Here is a 15326-nt window from a genome sequence, read left to right on the forward strand (position 1 = left end):
TAGAGATTTTCTCTGGTGTTTTTTTTGCTGTCCATCTTTAGAAAGTGTCTGACAATCAGGTTGAACCCATCACCCGTCCTCCGGAGTTTCAAGTGATTCTCTTGACTGGACGCGTTGATGCTCAGCCCTCCCTCGCTATTCTCCGGCGCTCTTTATCATCCTCCTCACGCGCCCTCTGGCTATTCAGTGCTTGCCTCCTCCTCAACGCCGTCTCTCCTTCACTCTTTCAAGTAGGTATAGGTAGACAGAAAACAGGTGGGTGAACGAGGCGTAAATAAGGCAGACGGGCTGTTAAGGCAGTCGCAGGGAAACAAACGGGTCAGCCCGACTGTCCACCAACCTCCGGGGTAGTCGTTCAGTCAGGTAGGCGGTGGGGCAGGCCGGCTTCTCTCTGTGTGCTGCCGGTTTAATGGCATCAGGTGCTGCTGTCTGCAATGATTAGCGCCGGGGCTGGAGTAATGGGCTCTGATAACAGTAATGGATCGGCCCACAAACACTTAGCTCAGTTTACTCTCTCTAATGCCCCTCATGGCCCAACCCTCAGCAGCTGTCTGTCTGTCTCGCTGTCTGTCTGTTGACACAGCTAACGGGAGCTCCACAATTCATAAAACACATTGATTTATTTTGTGTGAGAATCTCTTTCTGGCTTCTTTTCTTGATCTTTACTTAGACAATAAAATCTTCTGTACCTCTCTCTTCTTCATTTGATTTTTTTAAACTCCATATCTAACCAAATGCCACTCGATCACTTCTCACATTTTCTTCCAGACGCCCACAGTCGTTCACTTTCTATTCCTCAATCTTTCACCGTCTCATACCGCCTTCTCCTTCCCATCACCTTGTCTTTCTCTTTATAATAACCTCTATGATTAGTTCTTCTTCACCTGGCCATTGTTTCACACTCCTGTCCCTCTCTCTCCTCCCTTTTCCATCATGTCTCGGTTCCCCGACTGAGGGCTGCTTGAACAGGTGGCCTGTGGCAGGTTGTTGCTGTGCTCTGCTTGTTGGTCTGCAGGAGGCTGCCTGCCTGTCTGTGTGTGTGTGTGCGTACGCGCGAGAGTCTGCTCACTAATGCGCGTGTTGGTGTAACATGCACACGTGCACGCACATGCGTTGAGGCCAGTCCGTGCATATGCTCATATTTGTGCATAAATGCCTGTTTGTGTGCGTTTGTGCTGGTCTGTCCTGCTGTAAACCTCGGTAAAAGAGCAGGGAATAGGAGAGGAGTTCAGCCAGAGCAAGTGATTAAGAGAAATCCCTGCAAGATGGCGGCTCTGTGGCCTCCTCTGGGTAAACAAGGGAGGAATGTGTGGAGAGGAATGAGAGCCCGGTGGCTGCCGCCCGAGGACAAGGACAGAGCGGTTTATGACTTTGGGGGATTAACAAGCTGAAGTGGAAACTTTTCTAAGTAGAAAAAGTAATAAACCGTACAGTGTTTGGATTGGTGGTGGAAATATAGCAGCCCTGGCTACTCTGGACAAGGGGTTAATTGCAGGTATGTGAGAATGTACCGGCCCAAGCACCCATTGGTATACTAATGGATGTTTGGGCCTGATCATAAGGGTTCCAAATTGGTTCTTCCTTAAAGGCTGAGGTTCTACGCAGAACTATATGCTTCTGAAAACCCCTTCTTGGAAGAAATTGTTCGTCAAGGTTTGTTGAAAGCATGGATGTTAAAAGATCCTCCCCTGGTGGGTTCTAAATGAAACGCTTGGAACGTTAAATGGATCTCTGCAGAACCCCCTGAAGGGTTCTAGATGAAACTATTGGGGTATAAAGTGGTAATTGGAAGAACCCCCTGGATGGGTTCTAGATGAAACCCATGAAATATAAAAGGGTTCTCAGTAGAACCCCATGGGTGGGTTCTAGATGAAATCCTCGGTATATTAAAAATGTTCTCAGTGGAAGAGTTCTTGTTAGTACCCTTCGAGCAAGTTCTGGGTGGAATCATTACACCATAGAAGGGTCTTCTCTAGAATCTCTCATAGGTTGTTCTCGTATGGGGGCAAGTCGAGGAACCCAGTATGGTTCTCAGTAAACACCTTTATTTCTAAGAACCTATAGGCATGTGCGCTCATACACAGATGCACACAGACTTTAATGCACAGACATGAACAAAGACAAATCACCTGTTAAAGTTTCCACTGCATGGAGGCATGGAGGAATCATCTGACAAGGGTCTTTGTTAGAGTGAATGTGTGTATGCACATAGTAAGTACAAGTGTGTGCCTTTACAGTGCATGTTTTTGTGTCCATTTGTGTGCACTTCGGTCTGTGCATTTGTGAGAGTGTTTGCACATGGGTCTAATCCATTTGCAAATTATTCATCGTTACTGCTGCAGCTTCCATCGAGTACCAGAAGGGCAGGAAAACAAAACCGCAACAAACATGTCCGGAATAAGTATGGAATACGTCCTTTACTTAAAAATCAAATATTGCTCCCAGAGCATCACTTTTGTGTACCTGGCGAAGCCGACTCCTCTGCTGACCCCGTTGGCATCCCTCAGTATCCTCGTGGAGATGACGTGACCCAGGGGCTTCAGCATGTTCTCCAGCTCCTGCTCATCCATGGACACCGGCAGGTTGGAGATGTACAGGTTGGTGGGGTCCTGCTCCTGTTGCTGGAGGGCCAGGAGTGAGAATAGTAGGGGAGGACGGATAGAGGAGAATAGGGGTTGGGGGGAAGGAGAGGAAAAGATGAGAAATAATGTATCACCAACAAGTGTAGGAATCATGAAATATGCATGAGCTCTGTGTCGTGGGCCATCACGTAACACGTCTCAATCCCGCCAACAGTCGAGCCAAACTCTGTCTGAACTTTGGCATTATTGACGCTCACACATTGAACTGCTCACAAGTAAGTAAATAAGTAGGATTTGCAAACACAACAGTAGAAGTTGCTCCTCCTCCACGGCTCAATGACACTATGGAGAGTTTAGCAATCTTCAGTTTAGCTAGCTAATGGGAGAATGTATCCTATGGCTTTCGACTCAGACGACACCGATTACTGTGCCAGCCAGGGCAGGACAGGACCCCCGGGGGAGAAGAGGCCGATGAGTGACAGCTGGAAGCAGAGGCAGAGCGAAAGGCAAAGAAACACCCAGAAACGCCCTGAACACAGCAACATGAAAAGAAAAAATACAGGCAGAGGGCAGGGTCCCCTCAGATAAAGACACCGCCGCACACTTTTGTTGGTTTTTTCTTGGTCACCGGCCCTTATGCAAAAAATTATGACCCTCAAGGTACCCCTCCAGCGGCTGTTTTGGACGTGTCAGTGGACGGCGTGGCAGTTTCCGCTTGTTACATGAATAGTGTTAAAAAAAACAACTCGGTTTAGGCAACAAAACCACTTGATTAGGCTTAGGAAAAGGTCGCTGTTTGTGTTAAAATAACTGCGTTTGTTGCGTGAGTCATGTATGTGCCGTCAATGTTGACTTGGTGTCACACGAGACACAAACAGCGGCCTTCTGGGAGAAAGCCTGTGTCTGTCTGACCCATCCATCGACTCTGACCTCCTTTCTACACGGACTTCTCGCTCTTTATACTACGTCAGTTGCTCTGACCGTCTAATGCCGACGCATTGGAGTTATCATACAGCCGTTAAAGGGTGCCTCGGTGAGTCAGTATCAGCCGCTCTGACCAAGCATTGGTATTTGACTTTAGGAGTGAGAACGTGTTGGAAAATTCTACTCTTTGTACATTTATGTCGAACGAGGACTAGAGACTGAAAAGCTGTGTAGTGTGGATTGTACAGCAAAAGCGTTTTCCCTGTTGTGCCCAGGGGCTGCTGCTAGCTAGGTGAAGCCGCACAGCTGGCGGTGGATTGAGCCTGTGCTATCAGAGGAGCCTGTGAGCTAGCTACAGTAGGAACAGCTGGAAACAGCAGCCCCAGTCCCGCCAGTCAATCAGTCACTGTGCCAGGGAGCCAGCGCGAACCATCTATCCATCCATCTATGCTGCAAGTCAGCCAGATTAAACATGAAACCACATTATGCCATCCTTATCTCTGATGGTGTATCTTCACGATGCCCGATTGTGATCCGTCACCAGCTCTCGTTCATCACATCTCCTCTTTATCCCAACATCCCAACATCCCCATCTCCAAACCTTTCATCCGACAGCAGCCAGGACCAGCTGGTTAAAGCTAACAATGCCAAAAAGCAACATTACAAAAAGGCACCCACGCTGTGGTTGGTGGCTAGCGTAATGTGACGAGTGAATACTGCAACATTTGAAATGGATTTACATCCTCTTCCTTTCACAGGTGTTTGCAGAGGATTCATCTTGAATAATCTATTCATAAATTAAGAGGTAGTCAAAAGAATGTTTTCAACTTAAAGATAATTAATAGATGTTGATCTTTTGGATAACTGTGAATGGGTGACTGGAGGCTGCCTTTGCGAACTGCACTTGAAATGTATGTATTTAATGCAATGAATGCAAAGTAGAATGTGCTCTCACCCTGAATGTTAATCCAGCCTTTAAAACTTTTAAACTTCGCCATTTAGAAGGGCAAAAATCTGTGTTATAGTTGGGCTCTGTTATGTAATAATAAGGAAGGCTACTAGATGTATCCTGAAGAAATAACAATCATTTAGCAAGACATACATCTATTACAATTATGGAATTATAACCCATAGTATAAAATGGATTCCGCAATAGTCTAATAAACTTCAAAGGAATTCTTCACCCACAAAATGGCCATTTGTATATCAATCACCAGCCCGTGGTGTTTTGAAAAAGACAAATGCCCACATGCAGTATAATCCAAGTCTCATTTAACCAGCTTTATGCTCACTACTTACCAAACACATGCATCTTCGCTATCTAACGATATAAAACACTTAAACAGTCTCATGCTTGCGTAGGCACACGATTCATCAAAGCGCTTTACAGGGTAAGTACGGTCAAGTTGAAGAACTAACTGACTTTTGCCCAAAGAAAATTAACAATATGCACATAACACTGTTTTTAAGCCAGATGGATAATTGTTTAGCACTACTTTGATATCAGTTGATTCAGCGTCAAATAAATGCCTCAAAAAGATCAGAAACATGAATTTTCAGTGATGTTTTCTCACACGCATATGCAGTACTGTAAACAGCAACTTCAGCACTGAAGTCTGTCTTCTTCTCAGTAGGGGGTTGTGGAGACACTTCACTTGCCGCCTGCACATAAACACCGTCTTTGAGAATCTTTACAGACTCGCTGTGCTTCGCCAGAGGCGACACCGCCTCACTCCGTCTTGTTTTGCTCTCCGCTGACGACGGAGGAAGAGGTTAAGGAAGAGGAGAGGAAGTGCCTCCACCAGCGCCCTGCCTCCATCTCTCCATCTGTCAGAGGAGAAGACTGGTCCCTCCCCTGATTAATTAGCCGTCTTATCTGACAGGACATGTTTGATCTGATTAAAGCCTTTGGGAGAAAGCCGATGCCTGATGTGAAAAACCGCAGCTCTTTCTCCTTTAACCAGGAACTCAATTACCCAACTTTGGGGCTAACTGCACTCCTCCCTCCTCTGCAGGTTTGGCACATTTACGTGCTGCAGAAAGAGCTCACAAGAGTTTGTATAACACAGGATTTGGCAGTGAATGAGGCTTAATTAAATCTGCAAGTAAAAATAAATAAAAAACTACTGTACACGTGTCACTCTCTAAGTCCCTTTGGTGTTTGTAGCCGTGCAGCTGTGCCTTCCTTTGAGTTTCATCGGTTATGTGAGGCGATGTTTTTCAGGATTATGTCAAACACGCTTCGTATTCCAATGCAGACAGGAGTGTGTGGATCAAAGAGTCAACTGACTGACTCTAGTCACTGGGTTAAGCCAATGATACGAGAGTTTATGTGTGTGTGTGTGTGTGTGTGTGTGTGCGCGAGCGCGTGCTTTTAGAATGAAAGCACCGTCTCCCATAAGCATGTGACGGTACACGCGGCGAAGGCGGTGCGACAGGACGCGGCGAGGTGATTCGTGCGCGTGGGCTAATAGCGGAGGGCTCCGTTTTGCTGGGGGATTATCGTGGGGGGGCCTCGTCTACGCACGGCCGCCTCGCTAAGTTTCCTCTTTGATGACGTTCTGCGCCACAAAGCCCTAAATACCCAGATGAGAAGGTTACGGTGGGGGAGTGGGAATGGGAGCATTCTGACGGGAGGTGAGATGGGCCGCCCCATTCCACGAGGAGATTTAATTTCCTTTAATGTCAGCCTTCGCACACGCTCTGCTGTCAGGCTATGAACGAAACGGTAATTAAGGTGTGTGTGTGTGTGTGTGTGTACATATTCCATCTCAGGGTAATTATGCGTGTGCGTTTGTTCCATCGAATCTATACAATGTAATGCTGTGCCGGTTTCTTTTTTTGCTTTGTGTGTGTGAGGGCGTTTGCGTCCGTCCCCTCGCCATTGACCGGTGTCGTAGAGGGCTAATGGAAAGGCTCCAGGCTGCGCAGCGCCTTTCATGAGCATAATTCCTTCACCTTGCCACCAGGAGGAACCCAACTGTGTGTGTGACAGAGGAGGGGGAGGGGGGGGGGGGGGGGACGTGTCATTTCGCGCTGACGGATGGCCCACGCGCTAGAGCTGACAGCCCTGTAGCTGTTATTTCGACACCCTGCTCTGTTTACCTCACTGTAATTTCTGAGAACATTACTATGCTACAGGGGGGGGGGGGAGTATTAGCAGAGAGGGAAAAAAAAAAAATAATAAAAAGATGGCGGTGATCTGGGTTAAGCAAAAAAAAGAATATGTAAAAGGAAGAAGAGAAAATAGGAGTTGTAGATCACAGTGCAAAAGGTGAAAGAGGGAAAAGGTAGGAACGCTGCAGAGGAAGACAGCTGACATGACAGGCAGATATAACACATTAAAGGGAGCCCTTGTTGCCTTTGACACCGCTTGAGGGAAAAGAGACGTCAGCCGATAGAAGTCTCACGTTCCGCCTATGGGGCTCTCAGGGCTGTATCCGTTAAAATGATAATAAAAGTTGCGTTGTCTTGACCGGGGGCACTGCATCTAACGCCACGTTGAGCTGCCCTCACTCTCTTTTCTCATGCCACGTTCCCTTTACCCCATTCTGTCTTTCTTTTCTCCCCTTTTCATACCGCTGACCTCTCCATCGCCTCTCTTTCTCAAACTTTTTGTCAACACTTTATTTCTTGAGCGACCTCCCGCCGTCTCTCTCTTCCGTTCCTCCCACTACCTGATACCCGCTTGTCCTTCCTACCCCATCATTACCCTCTCCTCCAGCCTTCTTTCTCCTCTCCTCGTCCTCCATCCGTTTAGCTGGCTCAAGACATTAGAGCTGTATTGTATAATTGGCTCTGCGGGCTCTTCTCGGCTGCTCCTCAACGCTACCCGCCGAGGGTGTGTGCACATGTGTATGAGCGAGGAAGCAGTAGTTGATGTGTTGCTGCTGCTGTGAGGACGTGTTGCTGACAGGTTTGCAGATGCCAGTTCCTGTGCCTCTTGTATAGAGGTTGAGGATCTGCACTCAGATCTTGCTGTGGGAGCCTGAGTCTGGGGGAAAAGCATTCAGAAGACAAGCGGACCGACCAAGTGGAGGGAAGGAGGAAGAGGGGTGCGGGATTGGGGAGTTGGATGAAAGGAGAAAGCGTATGAGCACATCAGCTCACGTCAAAAGTTTAATATGCGAGGAGCCGGAGAATTCGGAGTCAAAAAGGTAGCAACTACAAAGGAGGCGTCATTCTAACAGCCGGCTAGTCAGCTGGTCAGCTTACTGCCCTGTGATGAGCGCTTCCACATTCACTGCTGCCACTGAGGAGTGGGCGGCAGGATCACGCTATACTTTGTAGAAGCCGTTGTCAAAGCGCTCCCTCGACACTCTGCCATTCTGTCGGTTTGCCAGCCCCTTCCGTGACACGCGGCTTCAAACCCCATCAACGCCCGAGACTTCACATTTACAGCGTGTCCTCATCACAGCCCGCCTCTGTCCACCGACGCAGCCGCTCGCAGGAGATACAGAGCCGAGCTGCAGCAGGCTCGACGATACAAGAGCATGCAAGGCTTCATGGTGGGAGTTTGATGGAGGAATTACATTTTGTTAAGTTGCTGCACACAAAGAGCAGCTTTTTTTTTGTTGTTGTTGTATCAATCCTGTATTAGTCAGGGGTGGCCACAGCTATGAATATACATTGTCCAATGTGATAGGTCATGTTTTTTTGCTCATTGGCCCCCCCTCTGTGTAAGTGCTATCGGAAAATAGTGAAACAACACATTTACTGGCAGAGATACACGTGATCAACGCTACAAACACTCCAGAGTTATACTAAAGCGCGATACAATCCAACATATGCACAAACGTCTCCGACCTGCAGGCGCTCAGTCACAGAGCAGCACGATACGGAGTAAAGGAAAGGTGGCAAGAGCGCAAGCTGGTAACACGTGAGGAGGGGGGGGGGGGGGGGGGGGGGGGGGGGTGATGAAATCCACATTCCTGATTCAAACCTTCTGTTGGAAACAGAGTGCTGTGAGGCGGAGGATCGGAGCCATCACCCAGGGCGGCCATTTTCAAATCCAATTACCATATCACGTCTGAACAAACAGCCCAAATCAACGTCATTTAAACATTGCTGTAATAGTGCTGCGATAAACGGGTATTGGCGGGGTTTAGAGACTCACAATGAAGACATGCTGAGTGGGCAGACAGTTGTCAGTGCTTAAGGGAGTGATTTAAGCCTTATTCTCTGGCGTTGCTGTAATCACCTTGGCACATACACCTGTAGTGATTTGAGAGGAAGTTATGTTTCTGTTCAAATGTGACACACATCACAAGTACACGTATCAAAACCTGTACGAGAAAATACATTCAAGAGGATGTGAGAAGATGAGATCAGTTATACACGGATAGCATTGCAGCTCCCAGAACAGATATTTGTTTCCCTCTTGATCTTCTGATTTATGTTAAATCAACCCCTACTGTTTTTTTGGGGGGGGGGGGGGGGGGGGGGGGGAAATGATGTTTTAAGCGAACGTAGAAAGATTATGCCGGCAAAACCATTTTTCACCAATTCTTAAGTCCTAAACACAGGAGAGGAAACGATTTAGACCAGACTAAGAAGATTCTTTCCTGATCTGTCATCATCCTCAGTGTAAGCTCCCAACCTGATCAGTCATTTCATGTATTCACATTAGGAGGCTCAACAAGATCCTGCACGCACCACATGTCTATTAATTAACCTCTCAGCACCATTTTCTAAAAAGTAATTCAAAGTCACAGGGCACACAATTCATCAATATTCTTATCATCGTTTTTTTTTTTTTTAAACATGTTTTTTCACAAGATACAAAAGATTTTAAAAAAAATATCGGAACATCAAGCGCAGGAGCGGGATTAGAGGTTCACCTTGCTCACGCAGCGTTTCCATTTGGCTGGAATACAATGTTAGCCGATTACATAAAAGTCGTACAAATTACCATACGTTGCTGCAGAGCACAGCTTAATCCATCACATTATTCCGCCACGGAATGCTTCCCATGAGTGCGATCCAAGCCAATGACAGCTAAGTGTGTCCTAGCGGCCCAGAGGCACTGAGGTGTTTAGGTAGGTTTTAAGACCTACACTCATTCGCTCACATAATTACGCACATCAGTCCCGCACAGCACAGCATCTCCTACATGCACAAACTCGCAGCCATGCACACACACACACACACACACACATATATACGTATGTGATCTGCACACACACACACACACACACACACACAGTCAATCTTTGTCTTATTACTGCTCATGGAAAACGGCTTTCTCGCTCCTCTGTGTTATGCAGAGATGATAGATGCTGTGTAAGGAACAAAAGTGGGTGATACATTATTGAGCCCCGGAGTTTGCTAACACAGCGGTGGGGCTTTGTTTTACTAACTCTCTCAGCTGGGCCTGCTCTCTGCTGGCGTCGCTGGTGAAATATTCATCCGGCATGAGGCACAAAAACCGGTGTTTGGTATGTACATGTTGGATTTAACTACGCATGTCAATTGAAGCAAAGGTACAGGTCGGATCATGGGCTGCATGGAGCACATTCCAAGGTCAAACCCTTCATATGAATTTTGATAGGGTGTGAAATCTCAAGTGATATTTTCTGTGGCTCACCACCATAAAATACAGATTGAGTACCACTTCAGCTTCGAACACTGAATATGTTAAAGTGTGCTGATGTTGTTCTGCATCTTTGCCAGCCCCACGGCGACGCTGCTGATGTTTTCCAGTCTGTGTGCGAGTCTTCGCGGCAAATCTGGAGACACCTGCTGTAGCGGGAACTACCACAGAAGACGTTTACGTGTCTGTCAGTGGACGGATTGTGTCACGATCGTTCCAAGATGCATTCACAAAACTGTACAGTCGTGTAATTGAGATAAAAACATAGGTTGAGATCGAAGATGGGTGCGGTCAGAGCAAGGCCAACTTGCCATTGGCCCCCAACTCTACAACCCGGGCCCGTTTTTGCAATGGGTCTAGTTTGATCTCATCACTTTCTTATTCTTACTGTCAACCAATCCCATGAAAAGACCAAAACCAACAACGTGTGAGTTCATATCTCAACACTTCCCTGCGCTGTCTGTGGCATATCGGTACCTTTCCAAGTCTTTCATCTTGAAAAAGGGTGAAAAACAACCTTTTGCTGATACAGCAGGATGCTGGGATTTTGTTCAGCAAATGTTACTCAAGAGCAAATCGTGCATTTATTTCAGCAGCTGATTGACACACATTTGGTGCTCTGGTGAGTTTTTACAGCACCAGAATGGTGGAGGCCAGATTGACCCACAGTCAACTTAATTCCGGTGCTCATCGTAAAGAGATAAAAGGTCACCGAGTGCAACACTGGGGCTCATCGATGTGTTTTTAATAATATTCCGACAGCAATGGCGGTGTTTAGCAGAGGAATACGCTACATTAGTCTTTGTTAATATGAGGAATTCATTATGCTTTTAGGTATTTTCAAAGGATTTGTTCATAAAAGAAAGAAAAAACAGCCATCCTTTAATATTCCTGAGCATCATCTACCATACTGAGCGTCATTTTCCCTCTTTTACATAATGTGTGATGAAGGGATCATATCTTTTGCTTTTGCAAAACAGACTTAACACCACTAAATTATGTCTGCCATCAGTGTCACGGCTCATACATTTTGATGCCAGGTTAATGTGAATTTAAATAGGTCGATATGCGCTTCGCCCGCTTAATCACGACCCCCCTGATTTGATTTAGTCTCTCCCTCGGTGAGCTAATATTCCAGAGATTAAAATTTCATGTGGAGCTCATATCAAAAATTCATTATTAACATGGAAGACGGGCACGACCGCCTTACCCCTGTGCTCCAGCAAAAGGAGACAAAACTCATGCATCAATAGTATAAGTGGGCAGCACACGTGCATGCAAAGATTTGCAACGCTTCCCACGAGGACTTCAAGTCAAATTCATCCCGCCTTTGCAGAAACATTAAAGTCCTCATAAAGCTGTGGTTACGTCCTCGGCCGCGCTCCCTCAGCTCACGAGCAGGCAACGTTCACAAATGTCTTCCCGGTTTCATAATACATTTTCATCAGCGTAACCTTCATATTTTTCCATTAAGGCGTTTGCAACAACAGCTCATTGTGTTGTCGCCGGGGTAAATGCATTTTTGCGTCTTATGCATCTTTCATGATATCATTTCTGAGATTGAATTCCTCCTGGCTGACATCGTGTGGAGGCGGAGGGTGCAGGTGATGCTTTCGGATGGGAGGACGGGGGCGTTCAAAGGAAATGGCGGCGAGCTGTTTAATTTCCACCGTTGACCATCATGAGGATCTCTGTGGGCTGATGCACTGTATCTGTAAATCACCGATCACTTCTCGCTCTGTAGAAGAGCTCCCCCCCCCCCAACCTCTTTTCTCTCCTGCCTCTTTCGTCTGTTAACAGAGGAAACCGTTCAAACTTCTCTTTTTCAAATCACCACAACACTCATTTTCCTCTTTCCATGTCGTCCACATAGCCGAGAACACGCGCTCGTTTACACGGGGCAGAGATGAATTAGAATACCAAACTCAACACATGACATCTGTAGCTGTTGTACGGGGCAGTGTGCCAAAATGAGGCTTTGATATTTGGTGGAGGATCTCCTTCCTGCTCTGAGTTCAGCACACGTGACGAATGTCCACTTCACAGCCAGCAGTGCCATTCGTGTCGGTGACTGGATGCGGAGGAGTGGTCATTTTGATTCTCCAACTATAAAGTCAAATGCGTGAGTACCTAGTTTTATCGTTTTGCTTTTTGTTTGTGCACTGGGAAGTGGTGGACCACTAACTATTGGTCTGTGTCGTTGTAGTCAGTGGAGCTGGACAGCCGTGGACTTTAAAGGGCTCTCCCCACACCCTATGTGCTCTAGGTCAGTGGTTCCCAACCAGGGGTTTGTGTACCACAGGGGGTACGTGACAAAATATAAACGACTGCATTTAGGTGGAAAATAAACACACAAGTAGGATCACACATTAATGTGAGGCTGATCCTTCGCATGTTTAAACAAATTTAATCAAATCTACTGAAAAAGAAAGGAAAGACTAAACACCACGAGCTGCAGGATCACTACATCTAGTATGGATCGACATGTCAGGAATCAACCACAGCGAAATACATTCCTTGAAGTTGTCTCATCTATGGAGTGGGCCTTCCTGGTAGAGCAACCACAAAAGGTTGAACTCTTCCTCTCGGTTCGCATAAATGCTGCTCAGTGACCCGTGCACTTACAAACTCCTACAATGTGTCTCCAACGTCTCCATGTGCTCTCCTCTCCACTTCAGGGCGGCCGTCTCATTCAACGCACGCTGCTGCCAGAGTGTCGCCACAGACGACCCTCTGAGCTGCCCTCGACGGGGTTCACCGCATCATAAAACCGTCACGCGTGTAAACTCGGCGGTGCGAGGGTCAAATGAGCCGTTGCTTGTGTGTTAAGTGACTCCAAAAGGCCGCGTCTGTACGCCCCTCCACCCCCCCCCCCCCCCCCTGTCTCCCCGCACACATGTCTGCTTGACCCAGAACCAGCTGGGTCAGAGGATGGAAGTTTACGGACAGGGAGGGGAAGTCACGTGCACTTCGGCATGCAGCCGAGACTTTCACACACGCTCAAAACGCTCTCTAACACACGAGCGCCGGCTCGCAGCTCCGATCTAGTTTAAAAAGCGCACACATACGGTGTGTTTGACGAGTCAGATTCAGCGTTAAGATGACAGGCAGGATGTGTGGGTCCTCCTCTAAAGTGGTGCGGCATCATCACAAACCAGGAGAGTGACAATCTCTTTGTTTCCCTCCACACTCCATCACCTGCTCTCCAAATGGAGGCACAATGCAATTTGCACTCATGGATCTACTGCACAGCAAATGGCATACGCTGTTTGCCTGCTCCACAAACACACCCTGAGTAACCACCCTGGGTCATGGGCTCATTTGTTATTCCTTAATGTGCCAGTGCTCACCGGGGAACACTAAGGCTGCCACGTGAAACTACTCCAGCGCTGTGAGCGTCATATGTCTAACCGCGGCAGAAATACCTCGCCTTAGCGCTGTCACATCCGCGCAGAGGAATGACAACGCGGCGGAGGCGAGAGTCGGGGAAATATTGAAATATATATTAAAGAATTATTTCTCAATGGAAAACAGCAACAACAAAAGTAATAATAAAAAAATAAAAATAAAGCAATAATGGAAGTGTTGAGCGGGGAAAGCCACTCAGAACAAATCAACATTTATGTGACATCAGTCAGGTTCAGTGGTGGAACTGATGCAATGATTTTCAATAACAAAACTCTGATGTGGAGAATTAGCTCCCTGTCTGTCACAAAAACACAGGTTATTGATGCCGCTGGTTTTTAAATAAATAGTGGAAAGAAATGACATCCAGACTTAATAGAAGTCGATTAATTCCTGAATATTTATTTCCAAAATAAATGGTTTTGATGTGTTCTCTCAGACACATTCAAACACAAGCGGCTTTAATTGTTTTGAGCTGAACAGATTAAATGCTCATTAATGTCACTTTCTTCCCGAATGTTTAATAACATGTTGAATATATTTCTGTTGGAAACAATGCAATATGTTGTCTTGAGGTGACAGAGGGGTCATCAATACTGGTTTAATGAGGTGTTAACATAACAATACTAACTAAATAATAACACTACACTATTTATAGCATCTCAGTCCATAACGTACCCACAATTAAATCTCAATAAAATGAGCTTCTACCATATGTCTTTATGATTGTGGCAAAAATGGTAACAAAAGAAAATGAAAAAATGCACACGTTATTGAAAACATGACAGAAAACCAGACAGTGTTGGCAGACCACCACATCATTACACATCATCCATGTGTTGTACACGGGAGCCCTTTTGCTTCCCGTCTGTTGACAGCTGCCTCTGGGGCCCTCGTTAATATGCATGCATTCACATTCTGGACTTCGACATAAATACTTCCGTTATTATGCAGTGGCCTTGACACAATATGGCCATGACTGAAGTATTTTCAATATGACACGTCAAAGTTAGCAAAAATAAATGAATAAATAAATTGTCGAGATCTGTTTGACCTTCATGTATTAGGTAGAGGTAGACTGCTCTTAATGTTGTGTCTCTGTGTGCCAGCCTTTATTCTTTTTTAATAAAAATAGATTTATGCTGGTGTCTATTCAGTTATAGCAATAAAGTGGATGTCTTGCATACTTATTTCTGGTATTATTGCTTATATTTTGTATCATAATTACATTTAAAAATAGAAAAGTGCACTTAGAGTGCGGATCTCCGCCAGGTGTTTCTGTAATGACCACGACTGTAATGTTTGATGAATGTATACGAACCACAATTTGTATACACTCGCATGCCTCACGCATCATCTACGCTGTAGATAAACAGATATACAGCAGTTTTTCATCTGTTGAGCGATACACCGCGCACATGCAATTGTCTTACCAAGGCATGCAAATCAAGCGAGGAACAATTCTTAATGCGTAGTGGAAACAAGAGTCCAAACTAGCTAACTCAGCAGTCAATGACGGTACAAAACAGTCCAAAAAACATGCTTTCAAGAAGTGTGAATCACTGCACTCACGAGAGGTCCTTCAGCATAAAGTCATAAATGAGAACAACAAAATATTAGGCTGGTGGGTCCAGCTGTTTGGGAGATTATAGACGAGGATAGACGGACGGACACAGAGACGCACATTCATGCTCGCGCACACACACGACTGAATACATAATCTCCTGGCGAAGATAATATAAAGTACATGTACTCACTTTGAAGTCACATTATCAACAATTCCTTGTGGGGCGTGTGTTGTTACATGCTTAAGAATCAGTGAA

General features: G+C 46.1%; 1 protein-coding gene across 1 annotated transcript in view; it reads right to left on the reverse strand.

The window, feature by feature from the left end:
* Positions 1-15326, reverse strand: part of LOC142965343 (RNA-binding motif, single-stranded-interacting protein 3-like) — a 256699-nt gene that overhangs the window by 70960 nt on the left and 170413 nt on the right. Inside the window, exon 7 of the mRNA XM_076106256.1 lies at positions 2464-2621. Coding sequence (XP_075962371.1) covers positions 2464-2621 — 158 coding nt within the window. The remainder of the gene's footprint in view (positions 1-2463; positions 2622-15326) is intronic.

Source organism: Anarhichas minor, unplaced genomic scaffold (genome assembly GCF_050575085.1).
Source record: "Anarhichas minor isolate MPS153535 unplaced genomic scaffold, ASM5057508v1 ptg000033l, whole genome shotgun sequence".
NCBI lineage: Eukaryota > Metazoa > Chordata > Actinopteri > Perciformes > Anarhichadidae > Anarhichas > Anarhichas minor.